Here is a 26,845-nt window from a genome sequence, read left to right on the forward strand (position 1 = left end):
ACTTGCAGTTTATAACAACAAACTTTCTTAATACTCGTCATATTTCTCAGAGGGCAGAGGGAGGGAATATGAGGTAGACAGAACGGTAAAAAAAAAAAAAGCAGGGGTCGCTACAGATCTGGACACAGGCAACAAGAATGAGGCCAACAGGTCACTGGAGGGCCTGCTACCCAGGGAGGCCCAGGAGAAAGCACCCATTTCTGTGACCTCTGGTTTGGGATTGAGGTTCAGTGGCACTCATGGGAGGTTCCCGTACAAGGCTTCCTTATACAGAGCACTGGGGCTATCCTCAGTGCTGGTGTCTCCTAAGCAGTAAGGCCTCCTGGGTTCCTAGGTTCCTTGGGCTCCACCATGAGACCGTCACAGACGTCTCATCACTGGTTGACCAATAAACAGACAAATGGCCAGCGGGTCCGCAGTTCTTCAACAAACCAGACAAAAGCAGCAATGATGGGTGACAAGGAGAGGAGGAGGAGAAGGGTCTTCTTTGCATCTGCCCCAGTGGGATTCATGTTTTCTCAGAGGGTAGAAGGAAAGCAGAGCCTGCCGCTTACGTTCCTTCTACATCAAATGGTTGTGCCAGAGAAAGCGCAGCAACATGTGAACTCCTCCAAAGAAAACGAAGACATAGTGAGCCAGGACAGCTCTGCCTTCTTGCTGAAAGTTCTGTTTAAAAAGAGAGCAAGAGAGGGAGGGTGAGTTTTCTTAAAAGGCGATAAAATAATCCAAAGTTAGAAGTTCAGTATTAATATTAATTCAGTCAGTGCCACAAACTCGCTTCTCGCGCTGCTCCGTGACGTGTCTGCGTGGAAGAATATCTTGGTCTGTTCGTGATGTCCGTACCATCCACACAACCTGGGGAGGTTTTCCTTTGGACATCTTTTCCCATCTTCACCATCGGCAAATTGGGCACTCTTTTGCAGGTTGATTAACCTCTTTCTCTGGCGTCCCAGAGCACTTTCTTAGTCCTCCCAAAGAACCAAGGGAGTCTGCTTTGGGGTTGAAGAATGGACTTTAGATGGTGAAGAGGGGGTGAGTGTGAGCATGGTTGAAAGCAAAGCCCTCAGCAGGTTTCTGGTGCATGCTCAGATGCTTCAGTTGTGTCTGACTCTTTCAGCCCCATGGACTGTAGCCCACCAGCTCCTCTGTGCATAGGATTTTCCTGACAAGAATACTGGAGTGGGTTGCCATATCCTCTCCTCCAGGGGATCTTCCTGACCTAGGGATCAAACCTGCACCTCCTGCATTTCTTACATTGCAGGCAGATTCTTTACCGCTGAGCCACTGGGGAAGCCCATAAGTAAATGCCACTGTAACTGGAAACCACGAAAGAACTTGTTTTTCCCTTTTATAATTGATATCAATTTAAAAAATTGAGCGACTCTGACAGTGGTCCAGTGGTTCAGTGATTAAGACTCTGCGCTTCCACTGCAGGGGGCACAGGTTCAGTCCCTACTCAGGGAACTAAGATCCCACATGCCATATGGCATGGTCAAAAATTAAAATTAAAAAATTTTTAATTTAAAAAAAATTGAATTTCCTTCCAGCAAAGCAGACGAGAAAATGTATAGAGCACTGAGTCAGATGCTCATATATTTAAATTCCAGTTTTGCCACTTAGTTGCTGAGTAACCTTGGATAGGTTATCTAATCTTGCTGAACCTCAAATGCTTCTCCTGATATGCTGAGTCACTAATTCATAGAGTTATTTGGAAAATTAAATGAAACAAATAAGAGTATCTCAGAGTACCTGAAAGAAAATGTTTAGTAAATGTTCATTTCCCATCTGTCCTTCTAACAGACTTAAGAAATTTCTTATACATTACTGTTAGGGTCCCAGAGAGGACAGATGACACACTAAAATTAGGATAATACAGTGTCGGATGAAGACACTTTACAAAAGGGGGGGGAAGAGGCATAACAGTGGCATAACAGCAGGGTTATTGCCACTCCTAGGCCTATAGGGTGGACAAGGCAATGGCACCCCACTCCAGTGCTCTTGCCTGGAAAATCCCATGGACGGAGGAGCCTGGTAGGCTGCAGTCCATGGGGTCACTAAGAGTCGGACACGACTGAGCAACTTCACTTTCACTTTTCACTTTCATGCATTGGAGAAGGAAATAGCAACCCACTCCAGTGTTCTTGCCTTGAGAATCCCAAGGACAGCGGAGCCTGGTGGGCTGCCGTCTATGGGGTCGCACAGAGTCAGGCATGACTGAAGCGACTTAGCAGCAGCAACAGCAAGCCTATAGGGACAGGGAGGAGGCAGCTTCTAGGACCCAGGATAGAGTCTATGGAGAAAAATTTCAAAGCCATATTTAAGATCCTAAAAACATAGAAAGACTGTTTTAAAACATACTGTATAGCTAGGAAAATTACATGCCCCAGACTTAAAAAAAAACAGGTCCTTGAACCAAAACCCCTCAAAACTAGATGGCAAAATAGGTTGAGAATCAAGGCCTATTTGAAAACAAACTAACACTTGCTTAAGTGAAAAGAATAAGAAGTCAAGCTATGTGATAGCTTGAGGACAATCAATTCAGCAGATAAAAATGCACCTTGGTGAGCTCCTTGCCAGGGAGTTCCAAGAGCAAGAATCAAAGTTTCTTTAAATACATCAAAAGCAGGAAGGCATCTGGAGAATCAATGAGACCACTTGATTAAACAAAGTATAAAATGTGAATAAATGATTGCATATGAAAGAAATATACCATACCAGATTCAATATTTTGTTAAAGTTACTTGAGTTAAGCCTGGAAGCAGCAGAGTAAAGCCTTTTAGCATTTTAGAGTCAAACTGAGGAGGAATTTTTAAAATTATTTTAAAAATATTCTGTGGTCTATTTGAAGTGCTCTAAAAGACAATTTTGCAATACAAGAAAGATTACTTTAAAAGTCTAGGCCAAAGCCAGCTTTGTAAAACATTGCAAGGAAAACTAGGGCAGGTATAAGTATAGACACAGATCAATGGAATAGAATTGAGAGTCCAGAAATAAACCCCCAATTTATAGTCAGTTGATTTTCGACAAGGGTGCCAAGGCAATTCAGCAGGAAAAGAGTACTCTTTTCAACAGATGTCCTATGGCAACTTAATACCCATATGCAAAAGAATGAAGATGAACTTATAACTCATACCATATATAAAAATCAGCTCCAAATGAGTCAAAGACCTAAGTTTAAGAGCTAAAAGTCTAAAGCTCTTGAAAGAAAACATAGGCATAAAGCTTCGTGATGATTTCTTAGATATGACCCAAAAGCACTAGCAACCAAAGGAAAATAGGTAAGCTGAAATTCATCAAATTTAAAACTTTTGCACTTCAAAGAACACTGTCAAGATGAAAGACAACCTTCAGAATGGGAGAAAATATTTGCAAATAACATATCTGATAAGGGACTTATATTCAGCATATATAAAGAACTGTGCTGCTGTGCTGTGCTGAGTCGCTTCAGTCATGTGTGCCTCTGTGACCCTATGGGCCATAGGCCTCCAGGCCCCTCTGTCCATGGGATTCTCAGCAAGAATACTGGAGTTGCCATGCCCTCCTCCAGGGGATCTTCCTGACCCAGGGATCAAATCCACGTCTCTGACATCTCCTGCATTGGCAAGCGGGTTCTTTACCATTAGCGCCACTTGGCAGGCCCATATAAAGAGCTCCTACAACTCAATAATTAAGAGACAACCCAATTTTAAAATGAAAAATCTGAATAGACATTTCTCCAGAGATTTATACAAATAACCAATAAGCACCTGAAAAGATGCACAACATTAACTATCAGGGAAGTGCAAATCAAACCCACAGTATGATTCTACTTCACACCCGCGAGGCTGGCTATAATCAAAGAGATAGTTAACTAATTTTGACAAGAATGTGGAAAAACAGGATCCCTCATACCTTGCTGGTAGGCCACAATGTAAAATAGTACAGCCACTTTGGAAAACAGTCTGGAAGTTTCTCAAATAGTTAAAGTTGTCATATGACTCAGCAATTCCACTCCTATGTATGTTCTCAAAAAAACTGAAAACACTCATCTACACAAAAACTTCCACACAGATGTCCATAGCATCATTATTTATAATAGTCAAAAAGTGGAAACAACCCAAACGTTCAACAACTGATGAATAAACAAAGTGATGTGTATACATACACTGGAATATTATTCATCAATAAAATGAAGCATTGATTCATGGTACAACATGGATGAACCTTGAAAAAAACACTGTGTTAAGTGAGAAGGGGATGACAAAGGATGAGATGGTTGGATGGCATCACTGACTCAATGGACGTGAGTTTGAGCAAGCTCCGGGAGTTGGTGGCCTGGCCTGCTGCAGTCCATGGGGTCGCAAAGAGTCGGACACGACTGAGCGACTGAACTGAACTGACGTGAAAGAAGTCAGACATAAAGACCACATATTATGTTAGTCCCCTTATATGAAATTTCAGCATAGGCAAATCCAGAGAAACAGAACGTAGATTGGTGGGGCTGGAAGGAAAACGGGAGGAGATAAGAAGGGACTACTATTGGGTTTGCAGTATCTTACTGGGGTGATGAAACTGTTCTAAAATTGATTGTGATGATGGCTATACAACTCTATGAATAAACATAAAGCCACTATTATACTGTTTAAATGGATGAATTGTATGACGTGAATTTTCTCAATAAAGTTTTTTTAAAGAAAGAAATGTTAATTTATTAAGCTGCAGAGGTAAATTTAACACATAATTAAATTATAGCTTAAAAGGTAAGGGGAAAAAATCATTACCAAAAAAAAAAAAAGGTAAGGGAAAGGAAGAAAAGGAAAATGGAAGCGGAGGTGACATGGATAAGTAGCTTCCTGATTGGGTTGAGATAAATGTAGCAAATAGGTGGTTGTGATTTTTCCTACTCTGCTCTCTCCAGAGAAAAAATTAGAAGGAAGCAGGAGTATTCAGAGTGCTAGCTGATAAAGAAACAGAAAAGCTGAACTAAGGACTTGCCCGTAATTCATAAAGCACAGTCATCAGTGAAAACCGCAGAAGAAAGTGGAGCATTGGAGGAAGGTGGAGAGTACCATGGATGCTCTGTAATAAATGATACATGGCCAAGAAGCGTTCAACTCAAATAAGGCCAGAAACAAATTAAGTTGTTGGCTTTGATAACATATACTGATTATTTTCCATCTAATTATCTCACTCAGTGTTCAGAACAGTCTACTGGCTTCATTCTAAATATAAATCAGAACATGGCACTCTTTTACTCTCCCTCTCCAGAAGCTTCTCTTATAAACACTTAGGGTAAAACCCAAAAACCTTTAACCACCACTCCTAAGACAGAGGTCAGCCCCTGGACCTCAACACCCACCCTGCTCAGCCATTCTGGCCTCCTTGCTGCTCCTTACGCCTGTTTCTATGCCAAGGGCTTGGCACTCCCAGTTCCCTCTGCCTGGAACACTTTCTCCCCAGGTATTTCCCTGGCTCACTTCCAGTTTCTGCTCAAATATCACTGCCTCAGAGAAGCCTTTCCTGATGGCCCATTCAGAGTCATCTCCATCACTCAGTACCCCCAGCAGTCGTCATCTACTTCACCGTTTGTCCCTCTCCTACATTATGAGTCCTATGAGAGTAGGCTCATCTTCCATCCTGCTCTCTGCCTGGAACTGAGTCTGGCATATAGGAAGCACTCAATAAATACTTGAGTGAACTTGGTCTGTCAATACCTGGGACTGAGTCTGGCGCATAGTAGGCACTCAATAAATATGTGCATAATTGGTCTATCGGTATTTTACGTGATTGTTTCCTTCTTACTTTTAGTAACGTTACTGTTGGGACCTTCTGTTCTTGTTTTGTCTCCAGGAATGTTTTGTTTGAGGGGATGGCTGAGTCTGCCACATTTGAACCAGAGCACAAACAGGGGCCTGGCACTCCCTGAAGTCAGCATGATGGCAGCAGCAGGGACAAACAAGAAATCGCCGCAGGTGCTGGTCCTGTGATGAATTTAAGGGCAAGAAGTTGGGCTCTAAGGGTCAGCCACCTGTCCTAGCACAGAGCCCCACATGGTTATTCTCTTTCTGCTGCCAGTTACAGGTTGTTCTGGAGGAAAACTAAGTTGGCTGTGGATTTCATCACGCCTAAGATTTGGGCTTCCCTGGTGATTCAGCTGGTAAAGAATCTTCCTGCAATGCAGGAGACCAGGGTTGATCCCTGGGTCAGGAAGATCCCCTCGAGAAGGGAACAGCTACCCACTCCAGTATTCTTACCTGGAGAATTCCATGGACAGAGGAACCTGGCTGGCTACAGTCCATGGGATCACAAAGAGTCAGACATGACTGAGCAACTAACACTTTCACAGAATTTAAAACAGTAATCTTTCTGTTTTCCCTTATTATTTCTTATAATAATCAGGAGAAACAAAGAAATCAAGGAGAGCTGGGCTTAGAGCATAACCTGGGTTGGTTCAAGGAGGATAACCACAATCTAAGTCAAAGGTTCTCCTCCATGATGGAGCATTACATTCACCTGGACTCATCTCTCAAGGTGGAGCCCAGCATCTGTAGTTCTTAAAACTCCACAGGTGATTCTCACATGCCTCCTAGTTTGAGAGTGTGAAGCAAAGTTTCTCACATTTATAACTCAGATCCCCGAGGGTGTGTGCAAAATGGTAAATTCTGATGCCAGAGCTGTGGGCTGGGGTTCAAGATTTGGCACATCCGGTCAGCTGCCAAATAATGCTGATGCCGCTGGTCCGTGGACCAGTTTTTTGCGAGGCAAATGTGAGATCAAATACTGGCATTGGCTCAGGTTCTCAATTTTCAGATCTAATGCTTGGTAATCTGGACATTATTAATCCACGTGTTCTGCTAATTCCTGGGCACTCCAGCTTCTTGGCAGCCATTGTTCTGTTTGCTCTTTCCAGCTAGGTCCTTGCTGGGGAAATTTAAGTCTCACCTCTTGCACCATTCTCTGCTCAATGCTGTCCCCAATGTTTCTCAGCTGCACGGCCAACTTGTGAATTGTTTCCTCCTGGTGATGGTTCTGGCCAATACTATCCTCCTTGGGCTGAGAAGGTGGATTGTGACCTAATTGATAGAAAAAAGTTCAAAGAGATAACTGCATTAACTATCACTCACCATGTCACTTAAAACTGTCTTAGACAATGAGAGGAATGAAATCCCATCATCATAGTGATTATTAAAAGCAAAGCCTTACAATGGAATAAATAGCTCTGTCCAGTAGAAATATAATTCAAGCTATATATAAATTTTAATTTTTCTAGTGGTAAAATTAGGTAAAAAATAATTTTAGTAATATATTTTACTTAGACAGTATATCCAAAGCTCAGTTCAGTTCAGTCATTCAGTCGCATCCAACTCTGCGATCCCATGAACCGCAGCTCGCCAGGCCTCCCTGTCCATCACCAACTCCTGGAGTTTACCCAAACTCATGTCCATTGAGTCGGTGATGCCATCCAGCCATCTCATCCTCTGTCGTCCCCTTCTCTTCCTGCCCCCAATCCCTCCCAGCATCAGGGTCTTTTCAAATGAGTCAGCTCTTCGTATCAGGTGGCCAAAGTATTGGAGATGCAGCTTCAAAATCAGTCCTACCAGTAAACACCCAGGTCTGATCTCCTTTAGGATGGACTGGTTGGATCTCCTTGCAGTCCAAGGGACTCTCAAGAGTCTTCTCCAACACCACAGTTCAAAAGCGTCAATTCTTTGGCATTCAGCTTTCTTTATACACTCTCACATCCAAAGTATTATACATATAATCAATATAAAATTATTAGTGATATGTTTTGCACTTTTTAATTTAAGCTTTCAAAATCCAGTGTTTATTTTATACTTGCAACACATCTCAATCCAGATATTAACTAATTTCATTGGAAAACCTTGTATTTTATTTCATGAAGTGTTGATTTGTATTTAGATTTAATGTAGTTTACAATTAAAAAGTAAATTCATATATCCAAGTTGTTCCACACATACCTAAAACTTGTCCAACAACTAAATCAAGTATCAGTTTTTTAAACTTAATTAAAATTTTAAAAAACTTAAAATTCAGTTCCTCAATTGCACTGGCCACATTTCAAGTGCTCTATTATATTCCAATACTGAATTTTTAATATCCAAAAGGAAAAATTATCTCACTTTATGTTGAAAATTGTGTGGAGATATATATATCCACATAAAATTCTGAAAATAAAACTGTCATCTAAATGACCTACTGGGGAATTTGGAAAAATCTCATTGTTAATCTTTTCAAAAGAATAATTCCTTCTTAAAGCAAATAACAAGCCTCAGTGTATTGGGACTTTAAAAAATGTTCTATCAACATACAAAAGGTTCTTTCTGTTGCACTTAGGAAAACTTTCAAGCAAATATGACTTTAAGGTTTTGTAAGTGCTTTTCCACTGCCAGCTATGACGTGAATATTTTATTGTCTCAGATGATGGTCATCTTTTTATAATCTTGATTTTATTTAATAAAAAAGAGAGATCTAGGGCCTTCTGGTTTAAGACTGAGTACAAGCATTGACCTTTCCGTTTCTCCTAGTCCCTCCCAAGACCCCACCAAAATGAAAGTATAAAAAAGAGTAAAGCTTCAACAGTGAAAAGAATGGGAAGCAAAGTCAACAGCAGATGAGAGATCTATACGTGTTTCTAGAAGGCAGAAAGAAGAAAAGACAAGATATAGAGGAGTGAGCCAGAAAGAGAAAGTGCCAAGAACCCAGGATAGGAAGCCCCTTCACTCACTAGGACGTGGAAGCTGGGAAAGGGAAGCCTGCCACTGGCTGATGAGGATCTACTGTCCCGCTTGGTGCCCTTGGCAACCCTAGCCCACTGGACCCATCAGATTTCAGGTGGAAAATCCAGACCACTCTTCTCCAACAGGAGAACGAATCTTGTGGAGAAAGCTAAAACTTCTTTATGAATGTTGGTGCCTTGTTCTGGCATTTGAGGGATCTGGAGCCAGAAAGTCAGCTCCCCTAACTCATCACCCTAAAACTCCCCCAGTTCAGACCCCCTATTTGAGTCCCCATTCAGTGAGGAGCCCTGGGAAGCAGTAAGGCATAGTGGTAAGATTCTGAAGCCAAATCATTTGGGTTCTAATGTAAAATCTATAGATAAAACTATAACCTGGGAAAGTTATTTAATCTCTCTATGCCTTTGTTTCCTCAACTGTAAAATGGGAATGGTACTATCTTATTTTATCAATTCTAAGATTTTATAATGCCTCCAAGAATATGTTTTATAGTCTATGGCATGTCATATTCCAACAGCATTGTTTATTTCCTTAGTAGGAAACAAAATTATAGTACATTTTACAATTGATGGAATTAAACTTAATGAGCAGAGAAGGAAATGGCAACCCACTCCAGCATTCCTGCCTGGAGAATTCCATGGACAGAGGAGCATGGTGGGATACGGTCCATGGGGTCACAGAGTCAGATACGACTGAGCACACAGCACAAACTTAATAAGATACCATAGTAACTACCTTGTAGAGGGGTTGTTGAAATGATTAAGTGAGTTAATACATTTAACTGTGCAGGACCACACCTGGAACATGGATAAATGCTATATGAGTGAGTTAACTGGTCAGTATTTTTTTTTAAAATAACAGAAGATCACCAGGCAACTGAGAAGAACCATAGTATGAAAGAGAAATACCAGATAAACAAACAAAATAGTGATCCTGAAGAAAACAGATGTAATTCAGGAAACAGAAGAGAATGTTTACAAGTTCTAATGTATATCTTTAGAGTGATTTCAGAAAATATTACATTTAGCGACTGCCCTGGCGATCCAGTGATTAGGACTCACCTTCCCCAGGGGTTGTGGGTTTGATCCCTGGTCAGGGAGCTAGGATCCCACAGGCCTGTGGCCAAAAAACAAAACATAAAAACAGAAGCAATATCGTAACAAATTCAATAAAGACGTTTAAAAAACAGTCCACATCAAAAACAAAATCTTTATTTAAAAAAAGAAAGAAAATATTACATTTAGGAAACAAAAGAAAATGCTATGAAAAAAGATTAAACCTACAACAAAATCTTTCAGTTTTTAAAAATATGATTGCTAAAATTAAAAATACAATTGACCGTCTGAGAAAAGAAAATCACTCAGAAAAAAAAATCAGAATTTTTAAATAGGCGAGGTAAGATAGGTGATATACAGAACCAATCTGGAAAGACCAGCACCAGATTAGTAAGAGTCACAGAAAGAAACAGAGGAGGAAAATTGTTGAACAGCATAAGACAGCTTCCCAGCACAAACTTCAGACTAGAACATCTCACCAAGAAAAAAGCCCCACCAAATTCTCAGGACAACCAAAGGGGAAATAAAATCCTCACCTCTGGACCATACTGACATTTCAAAAGATGTCATTTTGGCTAAAGATGCTAAAGATCTCCAAAGAGAAACATGGGTTAGTTTGATGACTGACTTCCCATCAGTAATGGATTCTAGAATATAGTAGACAATTAATACCCTCAAGAATTTTTTTTTTTTTTTTTTGGTCATGCCACATGCTTTGCAAGATCTTAGTTCCCCGACCACAGAGGTTGAACCCTGGCCCTTGGCAGTGAAAGCATCAAGTCCTAACCACAACCACCAGGGAATTCCCACCCTCGAGGATTTTATAAAAAATTCTCTTCAACCTAGAAGTTTCTGCCTACCTAATTCTCGGTAATTTGTGAGAGGTGAATAAAGACATCTGCAGACATGCAAGGACTCAGGAAGTTGTTCTCCCATAAACAATTTCTTAGGAAGCCTCTTGAGGAGGTTTTCCAGTGAAACAGAGTATGACTAAATCAAGGGGAAAACAAAAATCACCAAAAGGTGGATCCAACGCTGGGAAGGGAAGTCCCAGGATGACAGGCCCAGATAGTGATGAGATTGGAACAAGAGGACAGCTCTAGAAGGGAAGTCCCCAAGGAAAGGGAGATTTGATCGAAAACATAGCACGATTGAAAATTTGGGAAACTTGTAGATATCAAAACTACAAATCGTGTCAGCAGCGGAGGAGAGGCAGTGAGAAAGTCCAGAAAACAAAGGTAATACAGAAAGGTTATGGTGCAAATGAGAAGCCAATTAAGATGTGGCTTAAGTTTAAAGATTTCCTTTAAAGCTTTAAGCTTAATTGATAGCTCAGTTGGTAAAGAATCCGCCTGCAATGCAGGAGACCCCAGTTCAATTCCTACTGATAGCTCAGTTGGTAAAGAATCTGCCTGCAATGCAGGAGACCCCAGTTCAATTCCTACTGATAGCTCAGTTGGTAAAGAATCTGCCTGCAATGTAGGAGACTCCAGTTTGATTCCTGGTTCAGGAAGATCCGCCTGGAGAAGGAATAGGGTCGCAAAGAGTCGGACTCGACTGAGCAACTTTCACTTCCATGACCCACTACTTGTAGATCTGGATTATGTAAACTGTCAACAATCCATCATTTAATGTACAGCATACTGTCTCAAAACCGTACATAACTGTGCTTTGACCTTTAATGGACAGAACAGTTCTCAGAGTTTTCTGAGAGGCTATTCCAGGGTTATAATCTTCAATTTCAGAGAAGGCAATGGCACCCCACTCCAGTACTCTTGCCTGGAAAATCCCATGGACGGATGAGCCTGGTAGGCTGCAGTCCGTGGGGTCGCTAAGAGTCGGACACGACTGAGTGACTTCACTTTCACTTTTCACTTTCATGCATTGGAGAAGGAAATGACAACCCACTCCAGTGTTCTTGCTTGGAGAATCCCAGGGATGGGGGAGCCTGGTGGGCTGCCGTTTATGGGGTCGCATAGAGTCGGACACGACTGAAGCGACTTAGCAGCAGTAGCAGCAGCAATCTTCAATTTGGCTCAAAATAAAATTTCTGTTTCTTTCTTAGACCAACTGATCAACTTTTTTTGTTGGCACTCAGCCTGATTTAAGCAATCACAGCTTTAATCCACTATTTCATTACTTGGAGATGTTTATTCTCAGGAAAATCACTTCAGTACCTACGAACTTGATTGGTGGTAGCGACCACTCCTGAATCCCAGAGCCTTAGGAGAATGTGAAGAGTATTTGCATAGAAATGAATCCCCAGTCTATGTTCGATACAGGATACAGGATGCTTGGGGCTGGTGCACGGGGATGATCCAGAGAGATGATATGGGGTGGGAGGTGGGAGGGGGGGTTCAGGATTGGGAGCTCATGTACACCCGTGGCGGATTCATGTCAATGTATGGCAAAACCAATACAGTATTGTAAAGTAAAATAAAGTAAAAATAAAAATTTTAATAAATAAATAAATAAAATAAAAATAGAAAAAAAAGAGTATTTGCATAACCTTTTACCTTTGTACATAGCAAGTGGAGAGAAGAAAGGGCAACTGAGTGGGGAGACCTTCCAAATGAGTATCATCAACTTCAAAATGGGTTTAGGACCAGCCCTACCTGTGCCAATCAAAAGCATGATGATTTGCAACTATCATTTTAACTGACTGTCATCTGGGAAGTACAAAATCTAGTATCTTCAGTATGAAGATGGAATACAAGTTGGGTAAGTTCCAGTAATGGACGCTGGGAGAAATGGAGCTATAAGAATGCTAACAAGCCTTGGGTATTTCAGCTGGGTAGACAAAGGGGCAGAGAAGGAAGGACCTAGAGATAGAACACAACAGAAGATTGTGCTCAAAGCAAGAAGTGTGTTTTGTATTCTGGAACTCAGCATAACAACTATTTGTATTTCGTGCATATCTGAACAATTACTGGTGAAACACTTGCAGCGTGGCAAATGCGTGTGTGCTCAGTCATGTCCAACTCTTTTTGACCCCATGGACTGTAACCTGCTGGGCTCCTCTGTCCATGGGATTTTCCAGTTGTGGATACTGGAGTGGGTTGCCATTTCCTCCTCCAGGGGATCTTCCTGACCCAGGGATCAAACCCACATCTCTTGAGTCTCCTACATTGGCAGGTGTGTTCTTTACCACTAGCGCCATCTGAGAAGCCCAAAATAACAGAGATGATACTGCATATGAGATGTGTGTATCAGCATACTTACCTATTGGATACACATTGTCTATGTCAGTAATTATGGGTCACCATTACTCCCTAAGAACTTAGAATTAAGAGTATTTTCTGAGAACTTAGAGGCAAGATCAGTGTATGTTTAGTGGAAATGGGTGAGATGAGCAGTCATCGAAGGGGAAAGGCTACTAGCTCTCCCTTGCCCAAGCCATTCCCTCTGCCTGCAACTTGCACCCTCCTTAACCCCCTCAGGTCTCAGTCCAGAGTTACGTCTCCAGGGAAGCCTTCTCTAACCTCCCTCCTAGGCCAAAGCCCCATTATAGCATCTGGACCTCTTAGCACCCTATCATATTACATTTAACATTGGTATATGTGATTGACTGCTGTCTGCCTTCTTTACCTGACCATCTGTGCCAGGAAGGAAGGGGCTGTTGCTGTTTTTGTTTATTATTGTCACCCAAGTATGTATTGCAGTGCCTAAAATACAGTTGGCCCTAGTATTTTTTAAAATGAATTTAAAAAGTCAATGTGTCCATCTAGAGGAGGAAAGAGAGAGATGGTGAGCCTTAGGAGCACCAAAAAAAGAAAAAAGCATAAATGAGCATCCAAGGGACTTTCCTGGTGGTCCAGTGGTTAAGAATCTGTCCGCCAGTGCAGGGGTCCAGGGTTGACCCCTGGTCTGGGAACTAAGATCCGACATGCCATGGAGCAACTAAGCCCATGCACCACAACTACTGAGCCCTTGTGCCCTGGAGCCCATGCTTGGCAACAAGAAGCAGGCACTGCGACCGGAAGCCCAAGCACCACAACTAGAGAGTAAAAGATATATATACATAGAAAATGAACACCCGAGTGTTGCCGGAAGGGGGACCCTGGGGGCACCCCTTTCTGCAATACAAGCACTCTCAGAAGCAGAAAGAAGCTGAAAACTGGATGCTCTTCTGACTTCTACAATTAATATATCCCATTTACACTACCTATATATCTATGAGTGTCTCTGTGTTAGTTGCTCAGTTGTGTCCAACTCTTTGTGACCCCCTGGACTTTAGATCACCAGGCTCTTCTGTCCATGGTATTCTCCAGGCAAGAATACTGAAGTGGGTTGCCATTCCCTTCTCTGGAGAATCTTCCTGACCCAGGGGTTGAACCTGGGTCTCTTTCATTGCTGACAGACTCTTTTTCGGCCACACCCCACACCTTGTGAGATCTCAGTTCTCCGACCAGAGATTGAACCCGGGCTTCTTGCATTGGGAAGTGCAGAGTCCTGTTGGATGCCAGGAAATTTTTCTATGTGTGTGTATATATGTCTGCCCTTTCCTATCAATAGAGAAGGAAATGGCAACCCACTCCAGTATTCTTGCCTGGAAAATCCCATGGACAGAGAAACCCGGCCAGCTGTAGTCCACAGGTCACAAAGAGTCGGACATGACTGAGCGCACACACTTTTCCTATCAATACTTTTTACATTTTTAGAAGTGGGCAGGGCCTCTTTCCACTTTTAATCATTTTTGTTTTCCCAAGAGTGTCTAATTTATCTTAAACGATGTATCAGGACGGTTGCTCTGGACTTCTCCAAATCCTATGCACCTCCTCAACTTTTCTAAGTGTCTTTTAGTTGTACGTGGGCTTCCCAGGTGGTGCTACTGATAAAGAATCCTGACAATGCAGGAGACCCAAGAGATGCAGGTTCGATCCCTGGGCTGGGAAGATCCCCTAAAGGAAGAAATGGCAACCTACCTATTCCAGTATTATTGCCTGGAAAAACCCCATGGACAGAGGAGCATGGTGGACTATAGTCGGGGTCACAAAGAGTTGGACACGACTGAGCACAGGTGTATGCGTGTGCACACACACACATTCTCCATACAAATACTATGGGTTCCTCCTCCCCCAGCACCAAACAGATATGTTCATATGGCTAGTGTTCAGTTCAGTTGCTCAGTAGTGTCTAGTTCTTTGTGAGCCTATGGACTGCAGCATGGCCAGGCTTCCCTGTCCATCACCAACTCCTGGAGCTTGCCCAAACTCATGTCCATCCAGTCAGTGATGCCATACAACCATCGCATCCTCTCTCGTCCCCTTCTCCTCCTGCCTTCAATCTTTCCCAGAATCAGGGTGTTTTCCAAGGAGTCAGTTCTTCGCATCAGGTGGCCAAAGTATTGGAGTTGCAGCATCAGTCCTCCCAATGACTATTCAGGACTGATTTCCTTTAGGATTGACTGGTTTGATCTCCTTGCAATCCAAGGGACTCTCAAGAATCTTCTCCAACACCACAGTTCAAAAGCATCAAATCTTCGGTGCTCAGCTTTCTTTATAGTCCAACTCTCACATCCATACCGTAGCTTTGACTAGACAGACTTTTGTCAGCAAAATAACATCTCTGCTTTTTGATATGCTGTCTAGGTTAGTCATAGCTTTTCTTCCAAGGAGCAAGCGTCTTTTACTTTCATAGCTGCAGTCACCATACGCAGTGATTTTGGAGCCCAAGAAAATAGTCTGTCACTGTTTCCATTGTTTCCCTATCTATCTGCCATGAAGTAATGGGATCAGATGCCATGATCTTAGTTTTCTGAATGTTGAGTTTTAAGCCAGCTTTTTCACTCTCCTTTTTTCACTTTCATCAAGAGAATACCCCCAAAGTAACAGATAAGTTTGGGCTTTAACCGGTCACTTTCCAGCCAACAATGGCTTGTGATTTTCATTTTCAGTCTGTATTGCAGCCTGGGACAAAAGCACTAAGAGGAGAAAGGGATCTTCTCAATCAGCTTCCTCATTAAGAGTTCGCTCTATCTAATTTATCTAACCTATCTAATCTATCTTTGTCATCCGTCCATCCATCCAATCAGGTGCCCAGCAGGAGAGCTTCCCAGGGTCCTCCACGGGACCAACCACACCTGGACGACTACGCGTTCAGGGTTCTCCTCAGACGCACTGCCTAGACCCCGTTGTCGGCCGGAAAAACCCTTGGGGCGGGGCTGGCAGTAGAGGTCACGTGAGCGGCTGTGACCAATGGAAAGTGCACACGGCGGGGTGTGCCCAGAGGGGGGTCTCCGGCGCCGGGGGCTGGCGCCCCTTGTGCGTTACTACTACTAAGTCGTGTCAGTGGTGTCCGACTCTGTGCGACCCCACAGACGGCAGCCCACCAGGCTCCCCCGTCCCTGGGATCCTCCAGGCAAGAACACTGGAGTGGGTTGCCATTTCCTCCTCCAGTGCTTGAAAGTGAAAGTGAAATCGCTCAGTCATGTCCCACTCTTCGCGACCCCATGGACTGCAGTCTACCAGGCTCCTCCGTCCATGGGATTTTCCAGGCGAACTTGTTCGCTACCTGCTTCAAATCCGATTGAGGGGGAGGGAGACTAGGTATTCGGGGTATACCACCAGGCCCCTCCAGTGACCCTGGCTTTAGCGTTCTCGACGTCATAACAACTCAGTGTCCCTCACACTGCCCCCTTCAGTCTGCGCGTCCCCATTCCTTCAGCGGTAAAAGAGGAGAAACACGACGCTTCTCGCTGAGCCTGTGAGGGAAGGAAATGGGAGTGGGGGTGGGGCGCGGCTTCTGGCCGCTACCTCCTCTGACTGGGCGGTAACCGGCGGGCGAGGCTTGCACTGTTGGCGCACCAGACAAAAATGCCAGACACAAAGATTTTACATACGTAGTAAAATGAGAACTCTATGCCAAAAAAAAAAAAAAAAAATATATATATATATATATATGCAGATTAGGCTGTTGGCTGTCACTGTAACTTAGTAGCATTAGTAATTCTTCACCCTTCTGCTTTTTTTGAGGTGAAACTAATTAGGAAAGGTTTTGGGGTAAATGTGGCAACCGCCCACAGTGCACCTCAGTTTCATAAGGATCGGTGAGGATTAAGTAATACAGTGAGTGTGAATACATTGGAAAAGTCTTGCAGTAAAAGACAAGTTCTAGAATAGTGCACGGCTTTGTGAATATACTAAAAGCTTCTGAACTGTGTGCTTTAGAAGTGTGAACTTTATGGTACGAGTTACATCTCAACTTAGAAAAGCGAAATGTATGTTCTATAAGGTAATCATAGGTGACACAGTCTCGGGTTTGGAGATATCATTGTTGACACCTGTCCAGATGAAAATTCAAAATTTTGGTCAGTTGAGTTCTTTTTAGAAAATGGATACCATATTTGATGTGGCGGCCAGGGTCTCATTAGGATGCTTGAAATTTCCACTTTCTTAGGGGCATGTATTTCTTTTAAAATGGAAAATAGTTTGAGATTAATTTAAATCCTTTCAGGTGTCTAGCATGTTTTTAGTCTAAAACCACATGCATTTAACTCTAACATTCTTTAATGCTTTTTCAAACACAGCACTTTAATTTTCCAACATTTTGGGACATTTAGGAATCATACATTTTTGAAAAACAAAATTTCAAGTTTATCTTTCCCTCATGTTCTTTCCTATATTGACAATATCAAGAAGGAACCTACACTGAATTTTCCCTACCTCAACAATGCAGACATTTTCAGGTCAAGTTTAAAGGTATATTTTTTTATTAAAAGATGAATTTGATCTATTTTAGTGAATTTGGGATCATCTTAATTAGTTGTCACATCAGTGATTCAGAGCTAAAAGAAACTAGGAGGTTTATACCATGAAGCAAAGTCAGTTTTAGATTTTTACTATGTAAGAACTTCCTTGAATAGATTTACACTACTTCTTAATGTTTAAATACTCCAGTGCCCAATTTTATATCTTCAGTACCAGGAAAAATACAAGCTAAATAGAATATTTAACTTAGTTTAATACAAATAATATCTTACCTGGGTTCCTTGACATGGCTGAAACTGGCTGGGAGCTGACAAGTTGGGTCATGTAAACATTCTGAAAACTGTATTTCACCCACAGTGATTTGCAACAATTTGTTACACTGGGAGAGGGATTCAGAAGTTCTTTAGGTTCATAAACAATGGCATCATGTTTTTTCTTCTTCATGTGTTTTTCCTGTTAAAAATATTTTCAGAGGATTTCTCCCATTTCTCAGTATATATTTGGTATGATAAATGAATACTGATATTTTAACACAAACAGCTTTTATTCCATATATAAAAAGATTTTGCATTTGGATGGAAGATGGAACAGGGTGATCTGTAAGTTCTTTTTCAACTGAAGTAAACATCTATGTTGTTTGGTCTTTAGATCTGATACATTACCCTATATCCTCATCTCCCAGCACTTTCTCATTATCTTAATAGTTACATTCCATCCAGGGAACAGTCTTAAATTAGTACACATAGAAGAGAGACAAATTATTAATAGTATAGCCAAAAGAAAAATATATTTAAAAAACCTAGACAGGTGGGGAAGATTGGAGATGGAATATATTCTTCTTCCTACTGCAGGGGGTGTGTGTGTGTGTATTTCCTCCCCAGAATGGCTCTTGCATTCCCTCTTTAATACTCCATATACACACAGTCCATCTCTGCAGACGCCAATGAAGGCTATTCTTTGCACACTCCTCCCTTTTCTTCTAATATTAAACCACCAATTGGAGAAGGCGATGGCCCCCCCACTCCAGTACTCTTGCCTGGAAAATCTCAGGGACGGGGGAGCCTGGTGGGCTGCTGTCTATGGGGTCACGCAGAGTCGGACACGACTGAAGTGACTTAGCAGCAGCAGCAGCAGTAAAGCACCAATCCAGTAAGTTGAAGAATGGATGATTCTCATTGTCTATCAGTGTACTTACTTATCTTATCTTAAAGGTTGGCCACAGAGTTTGACTTGCTATTTTACCTTCTAAATCTAAGCAGTTAACAGAAAATCAAAGAATGACTGAGAGGTCAAACCATAAAAAAACAATTAAAGGTAGCAGAGGAGGCCTTCTGAAGCATTGCATCAGTACTGTCCAATAAAAATATGTGAAAGACATATGTAACATTAAGTTTTCTAGTAGATACATTAAAAAGTGAAAGGGAATAGGTAAAATGAATTTTAATGATATGTTTTATTTAACCAAATGTATCCCTAAATAAATTTCAGTGTTATCATTTCCACAGGTAGTCAATATAAAACTTAATGAAATATTTTATATTCTCATTAGTGTACGTCTTCAAAACCTGGTATATATTTTACAGTGCATCTCAGTTTAAATTAGCCACACTTTGGGTGCTCAGTAGCTACATTTGGCCAGTGGCTACTGTATTGGACAATAAATATGATAAAGCTGTATTGCAGCTTTAGAGGAAGAAGCAAGAACTGAAAAGAAATGGCTTTGAGAGACCGACAGTAAGCAGCAATCTCAGCTAGAAAAACTAAGTTGGGGGATATCATCAGGTAAAATTCTCATTTTTTAAAATTAGAGGATAATTGCTTTACAATGTTGTATTGGTTTCTGCCATACAACAATGGCATCAGGTAAAATTCTGATCTCATCATTATCATGTATGACATTTTCCAGTGTAGGATGCTATTACAAATTTTGATTATTGTGATTTGGGCCAGATTTGGGGTGTGGGAGCTGTGGGATGAAGTGTAGTGTATGCCTGGTCATTTTTGATGCCTTAGGCTGCCTGACATTTTAACTGTTCTCATCAGGCAATCTTTTTTTTTTTTTTTTTAACGTGTTTGTTCTTATTTATTTATTTGGCTACACTGGTCTTACTTGCAACATGCAAACACTGAGTTGCAGCATGTGGGATCTAGTTCCCTGACCAGGGATCGAACCCAGGCCCCCTGCATTGGGAGCTCGGAGTCTTAGCCACTGGACCACCAGGGAAATCCCCCTCATCAGGCAATCTTCTAACCTTTATTTGATTTCTCAAGTTAACTTTCCATTGGGAAAAGGACATCCTCTCCAGCTAATGCCTCAGAGCCAGATCAGAACCTGGGTATAATTATTAAATTGCTAAATGAGCAAAATTGACAATCAAGATATAGTTTTGGGGTGACAGTCTTGTCTGAAAGAGCCAGCTGACAGTGTTACCCACCAGCTCATTGTGAAACTGTCATTTTGTACTGGTTGTTCACATGACATTGCTAGATAATTGAGAATAAAGTATCTAATTATGGCCTGTTAAAGTAAATAATTGAGCATATTAGACTTCATTTTCCCCAAATAGGTTTTTATTATAATTATTCCCAAGTAATTCTGCAGGATGTTATATTTATTGAAACATAATCAGTGCTAATTATACAGCCATCTTTTGGTATCCATGGAGGATTGATTCTAGGATCCCCTTTGGATATTACATCCACAGATATTCAAGTACCTTATATAACATGGCATAGTATTTGCATATAACCTATGCACATCCTCCCATATACTTTAAATTATCTCTGAAATGAAGTGTTAGTTGCTCAGTTGTGTCCGACTCTTTGCAACACCATGGAGTGTAGCCCACAAGGCTCCTCTATCCCTGGAATTCTCCAGGCAAGAATATAGGATTGGGTTGCTATGCCCCCATCTCTAGACTACTTATAATACCTAATACAGTGTAAATACCATGTATATAGTTGTAAATATAATGTAAATGCTATGTAAATAATTGCTGGCCCACAACAAATTCCAAGTTTTTTCTTTTTGAAACTTTCTGGAATTTTCTTTTCTGAATATTTTCTATCTGGTGGTGGTAGTGGTTTAGTTCCTAAGTCGTGTCTGACTCTTATGACCCCATGGACTGTAGTCTGCCAGGCTCCTCTGTCCATGGGATTCGCCAGGCAAGCATACTGGAGTGGGTTGTCATTTCCTTCTCCAGGAAATCTTCCTGACCCAAGAATTAAACCCAGGTCTCCTTCATTGCAGCAGATTCTTTACAACTGAGCTCCAAGGATGCAGAACTGGTGACTACAGAGCACCAGCTACATTTTTCATCTAAAATTTATTTTTAAATATATCTAAGAAAAACACTAAACTCTTGTTAGTAACTACTATACTAACATAGTTGTTAGTATAATTGCCTTTACAAAATGCTGTGACTACCTGAAAACTTGAGGAAATCCGAGGATTCTGAAAAGCATAGTCATGGGAGGTATATGGAAGTCTAAGTAATTATTGAGCTGATATATGTTGTCTACTTAATAATCATTGGTTTACATTAGGTATCTTATTATTTCAAGGCATAGTAATGATATTTTTCATTTATTTATCTACTTTGGAGGTTGTTCTAATTTAATGTTTTAAATGTATGTGAGTCAAGTTTTTTTTCATTTCCTGCAGCAACTAATTCATCTGTGGGTTCATATTTTGTTGTCTCTGTGTGGTAGGCTGAATAAATGGTCCCCCAAAGATGTCCACGTCTTCCCAGAACCAGTGAACGTTTTCCTTTATACAGCAAAATGGACTTTGCAGATGTGGTTAAAGCTATTGAAAAGCAGAAATTATTCTGGGTTATGTGAACCTGAACTAATCGTATGGGTCTTTATAAGAGGGAGGCGAGAGAGTCAGAGAAGGAGATGTAACAGTGGACGCAGAGGTCAGAGTGATATGCGAAGGAGTGCAGGCAGCCTCTAGAAGCTGAAAAAGGCGAGGAAACTGATTCCCTCCTAGAGCCGCCAGAAGGAATGCAGCCTTGCCAACCCATTTTAGGTTTTCTACCTCCAAAACCATGAAATAATAAATTTGTGTTGTTTTAGGCCATCCAATCTGTGGTCATTTGAAACAGTAGGAATAGAAAACCTATACAGTACGCTGATTTGAGGGCATATTATGTTACTGCCAGCACACGATTTGCGTGTGTTAGTCACTCAGTTGTGTCTGACTCTTTTCGATCCCATGGAATGTAGCTCCCCAGGCTCCTCTGTCCGTGGGATTCTTCAGGCAAAAAAATACTGGAGTGGGTCACCATTCCCTTCTCCAGAGAATCTATCCAACCCAGGGGCTGAACCCAGGTATCCCACACTGCAGGCAGATTCTTTACCATCTGACCTACCAGGGAAGCCCACATGATAATTTAAAGAATGTTCATTGTACAATAAACACAAGAGTCCATATTATGGTGTTTTCATATTAATAGCTGGACTATTATAATAATGAGGATTGTTGAATTAAAAATAACTACTTATTGGTAGCAGCAACTGTAAATTAAGCTACAAATCTTTATAATGAGCAATATATGTTATCAACAGTAAGAAAAACATACCGATCCCCTACTGAATGCTAAGCATTACACCAGACACTAGCAGCCAACAAGACAGAAATAGTCCCTTCCCTTGTGGAGGTTAGCAGAGGAGTTAGGCATGTACTTTAGAGTCATGGCAGGTGTTATGTAAATCTACCATAGGGAGTGTACTTAACCTAGTCTGGATGGCCAGGAAGGATTCATCTATGAATGATGTTTAACTGGGACCTAAAAGATGACTTGGAATTGGCCAGGAGGGAAGATGAGGGGGAGAAAAAGAATACCTCAGACAGCTAGAACACCAGATGTAAAAGACCAGCAGCGGTAACGTATTCAAGGCATTTGAAGAACTAAAAATAAGAAGTGAAGAGTTTTCAATTCAAGGTAGTGAGACCTTTCCCATACCACTTCTCTCAAAAATAATGAGAGCAAAAAAAAAAAAAAAAAAAACCCTCAAATTTCATCTTTATTTAGAGTTGATAATCACCCTAAACTATAGCGCATGAAAATGGAAAATGGTTGGAGGGTGGCAAAGGACTTAGAAGACCCAAGAAAGGTCAAATCTCAGTGGTGAAGGAGAAACCACGGAGAAACAAGGCACCTCACCAGGAGGAACCCTGCAAAGACTCCAGAATTGGAAGCAGGTAAAACACAGAAGGAAGTTAGAGGAGTGGAGATGGAAGGACTGTAGCCCTGGAAAGAGAGCTTTGTTTGAAAATATGTTTAAGAAAGTGATCAGATCCCCAGGTCCTGACTTCACCTGATATAATCAGACTACTACTTTTACCATCATGTGAAACAAGAAATGTCACCTCTGGAATAAGTAAACCAAAGGAGTTCTAATATGGGGACACCAGGCATAGATTAGAGTGGGAGTGAGACATCTTAATGAAAAGAGAGGAGCCGAGTCTGAATTTGAAAAGGAGACACTAGAACTCTTCTTATTCTCATAAAGACCATCACAGCCACATTCTTATCTCTAGCAGAAAATAAAGGGTGCTTCTCAGGAAAAAATAACCATGCCAGAAAAAGACCCACAGATACTGACATTTATGAGACCCATAGGAACAGCCTACAGTGAATCCCTTCAACTGACAAGACTCAAACACACACTTGTGGCCCCTCATCAGCTTTGGGGCCTTGTCTCTTAAAATATAAGTGGACAACAATCCCTCCAGGGGCCCCTGGCGGACTGTAGCCCGACAGGCTTCTCTGGCCATGGAATTCTCCAGGCAAGAATACTGGAGTGGATTGCCATTCCTTCTCCAGAGGAACTTCCCAACCCAGAGATCGAACCCTAGTCTCCTGCACCGCAGGCAGATTCTTTACCTTTTGAGCTACAGGGAAGTCTATAAATACTGGATTTATGTTGAAGATTAACTTCAACATAAAATAATTTAAAATCTCCAATACGTAAGAATCAGGGGAGAAAGGAATTGCAAGAAACAGAGACAAAGCGAGGAGCATAAAAATACTTCAAAGAAAAATCATAGTATCATCAGAAAAGCATTACATCCACGAAACAAGAACAGGATGCTAGAAGAAGAAATAATCTAAGAGCAGCTGGAAATTGCAACTACCTTAAATAATTAAAATTAAGTAAAAAAAAAAATGTGCTGAAAGAGACAAAGAGTAGAATGTCAAAGTAGAATGGCCTTGGAAATTGTTACAAGTCTGAAAGAGTCATGAGAACATTCTGCAAGCTAACTGGCTGATCTGTTTTTAAAAAGTGGTATTATGGGAGATAAAATGGTGGGCAGATGGGGAGCATTACCCTAGATTAGAAGAGGCTAAAGAAGGAAAATAACCAGATGCTGTGTGTGAACTTTGGATCCTGGTTTTTAAAAGGCAAAAAAAAAAAAAAAACAACCTATAAAAAGTATTCTGATGCAGTCAAATGCATACTTTGTGGAGTTCAAAGTAGTTAGAGGAGCAAGAGATGAGGAAGGGGCTTAGGTGTTCATTGGAAGGTAGTTTTGCTTATTAATTGCTAGTTAAATGTGTGAAAAGCTGGGCTTCTTTGTTATGGGACTTATTTTGGCCTTTAATATGCCAAATTACATTTGGGGTCTGAAAATGGAAATTATGCTGCATTACACTAACTTATTTGACTCTAGGATAGAATCATCTTTAATACCTCCTGAGATGTCATGTTTAGCAGAACATTTTCGTGTGTGTAGGTTCCTCCAGAATAGAGACACTGTTACAATCATCATTTAGCATATGGTGTTTAGGGGCTCAGTGAATGGCTATTGGAGCGAAATGAATTATGAATTAGAGGCTTTTTAAAGCATTTGTCAGAGCCTAACAGTTGCATAGGCTTTTATTTTGTACTGGAAAAAGCATGGATGTTCCATGTGAGTGATTTATTTAGGAACTTTGGGAAGGTATCCTTGTAACTTGAACTTCCTGGGACTTTGCTGAGTACTGTCATAATTCTTTCAAAGCCAGAATAATAAAGTATTATCTGAATATGAAAAAAAAAAGTGTTCTAGAGAATTCCCCGGTGGTCCAGTGGTCAGGACTCTGCACTTCCACTGTAGAGGGCACAAGTTGGATCCCTGGTCAGAGAACTAAGATCCTGCAAGCTGCATAGTGCAGCCAAACAACAACAACAAAAACAAAAGGTTTGTGGAGGAGAGGTGACTGTATAAATTGTATAAAGTTGAATTTGCTGTACTTAGAGAGTTATACCTTTTATATGATATAAAATTAAATGTATGTAATTATTGATCTTGTTTCTTTACCCTGAATCCTACATCTCTGCCATGACTTCATGAGACAGAGGCAGGACTGACAGTGGGTTAGTTCCTAGGCCTGGTGTGTTTCTGCCTGTCCTTTTGCACCTTTGCCATCGCTATGGAAGGGTTTTCCCTGGGGAACTGCTGCCCTTCAGACTAAGCATCAGAAAGAGTGGAACAGAAAAGGCAGCAAAATGGCAACAGGCTAGAATTAGACTCTCTTTACCCTGCCTTTCTCCCAGAGGAAAAAAAATTAAGAGCTTTATCATCCAAATCTTCGGAAGAAGCATAAATTACTTTCATTCTCAGTGGGGGGGAAAGTACTAAAGAAATGAAATAATGAACTCTTTGTGCAGTAGAGTAATTCATATTTGTTTCTCCCAAGAAATGACTATATCAGAGTGCCTTGCATACAGTGGATGGACAATAAATGTAGAATGAAAAAAGAAGCTCAAGTTAGCTCTCCTGGTTTCTGCTGCAGTTCTTTGTTCTTAGATTTTCCTCCCCTTCTGAGACTAGCTTCCTCCCTCTCCACTCCCAGTTTCTCTCTGGCTGTCTGATTCCTCCTTCTCCTTCCCTACCTCTTTGTCATTCTCTCTTTTCCTTCTCCCCAACTCTTTTTCTTCCTACATGTCTCTCCTCTTCTTTCTTCTTTCTCTTTTTTCTTTTTAGTTTGATATTGCCTCCACCTTTCCTTCTTTCCACTCCCCTTCTATTCCCTTGGGATTTCTCCCTCTTAGCTAAACATACTAAATAGTTATCTGTTTGTTTTTCATTATAAAGTTTCTCAGAGAGCAAAGGGACCAGGACATATGCTTTGGTAAACAAATTTTGTCCTTTCTTCATTTACTGAATGTTTGGGGAAAGGAGAAAGTGTGATCTGAGCAAAGTAAAAGAACCTCAGGGTTTTATGTGGTGGCTCAGTGGGTGGCTGGAATCTATTCTGTGAGCCTAAATGTCACTGGTTCAAATCCTAGCTGAAGAATGTATATTTGGGGACTTGCCTTTTTGTTTTCTTTTCAAAACGCAGTTTATTTAAAACCCATATAAGGTTAAAAACAAAAAACCTCCCAGCATTCTCAGTATTGAGCTTGAGAATGAGACTTGTTTGTTGGTAAACAGGGGCAGTGGTCAGAGCTGGTGGGTGGGATTGGAAGGTCTGAGTCTGTAAACTGGTAAAAAGGGTAATGAGAGATAAACATATCAATGGTTTACACACAGCCTCTGCTGAAGCCTGGGCTAACATGTATCTACATTTTTTGACTCTCCAGTCTGAAAACCCACAGGACTTATGTTTAAGAGGATTGATTCTTGACTCTCAAGCTGAGCATTCTATTCTCTGTACTTTTAAAAAAATCATAGAATTCTGAGATGAAAGTACCTTCCCATGTAGGATAGGAAAGGGAGGGAATTCTTGCCCTCAACAAAAATCTCAGTGGGAAGTGTTAATTACTCCCCTGATCTTTATTGGAATTTAACCATTAAGCATCAAGAAATTGTTCTAGTCTCCTTATGTTTCCTCATTCCATTTTACCCCTTTAACACTCAAAATACACTCTTACCTACTTGTCCATTATCTTCTAAAAACAGACAGTATCTAAATAAAATTCCCAAATTGTAATTCAACATGGAATATCTTTCAAAAGTTTTCTAAAAAGCATTTATTTTTCTTTTTAAAGTAATTTAACCTTAATATTTTCCCAGGAAACCAAGTGGATACATTTACAAATGGCTCATTGTGAAGAAAATATTATTTCTGCTCTTGGGTAGGACTGGCCTCTAGTTCCAAAGCTTTTCTTTAAAAAAATTTTTTTTTATCATAAAATAAAACACAGAAACCAAAGACAAGACAAAGAAAATGTTTACCTTAATCAGTAATTCTAAGGCAAACACTATTTCAAATCGTGTAAGATGATGCTGTGAAAGTGCTGTACTCAATATGCCAGCAAATTTGGAAAACTCACCAGTGGCCACAGGACTGGAAAAGGTCAGTTTTCATTCCAATCCCAAAGAAAGGCAGTGCCAAAAAATGCTCAAACT

The 26,845-nt window shown here is 41.0% G+C and overlaps 1 protein-coding gene across 1 annotated transcript; it reads right to left on the minus strand.

The window, feature by feature from the left end:
* PXT1 (peroxisomal testis enriched protein 1) lies at nt 1-17,943 on the minus strand. Its single transcript, XM_069564322.1, has 3 exons — nt 17,772-17,943; nt 6,922-7,052; nt 1-666 (listed from the first exon to the last, which is right to left on the minus strand). Exons 1-3 carry the CDS (start codon nt 17,941-17,943, stop codon nt 562-564), a joined length of 408 nt encoding a protein of 135 aa, XP_069420423.1. The 3' UTR covers nt 1-561.
* Nucleotides 17,944-26,845: the final 8,902 nt, after the last annotated feature.

Source organism: Ovis canadensis, chromosome 20 (genome assembly GCF_042477335.2).
Source record: "Ovis canadensis isolate MfBH-ARS-UI-01 breed Bighorn chromosome 20, ARS-UI_OviCan_v2, whole genome shotgun sequence".
Classification (NCBI taxonomy): Eukaryota; Metazoa; Chordata; class Mammalia; order Artiodactyla; family Bovidae; genus Ovis; species Ovis canadensis.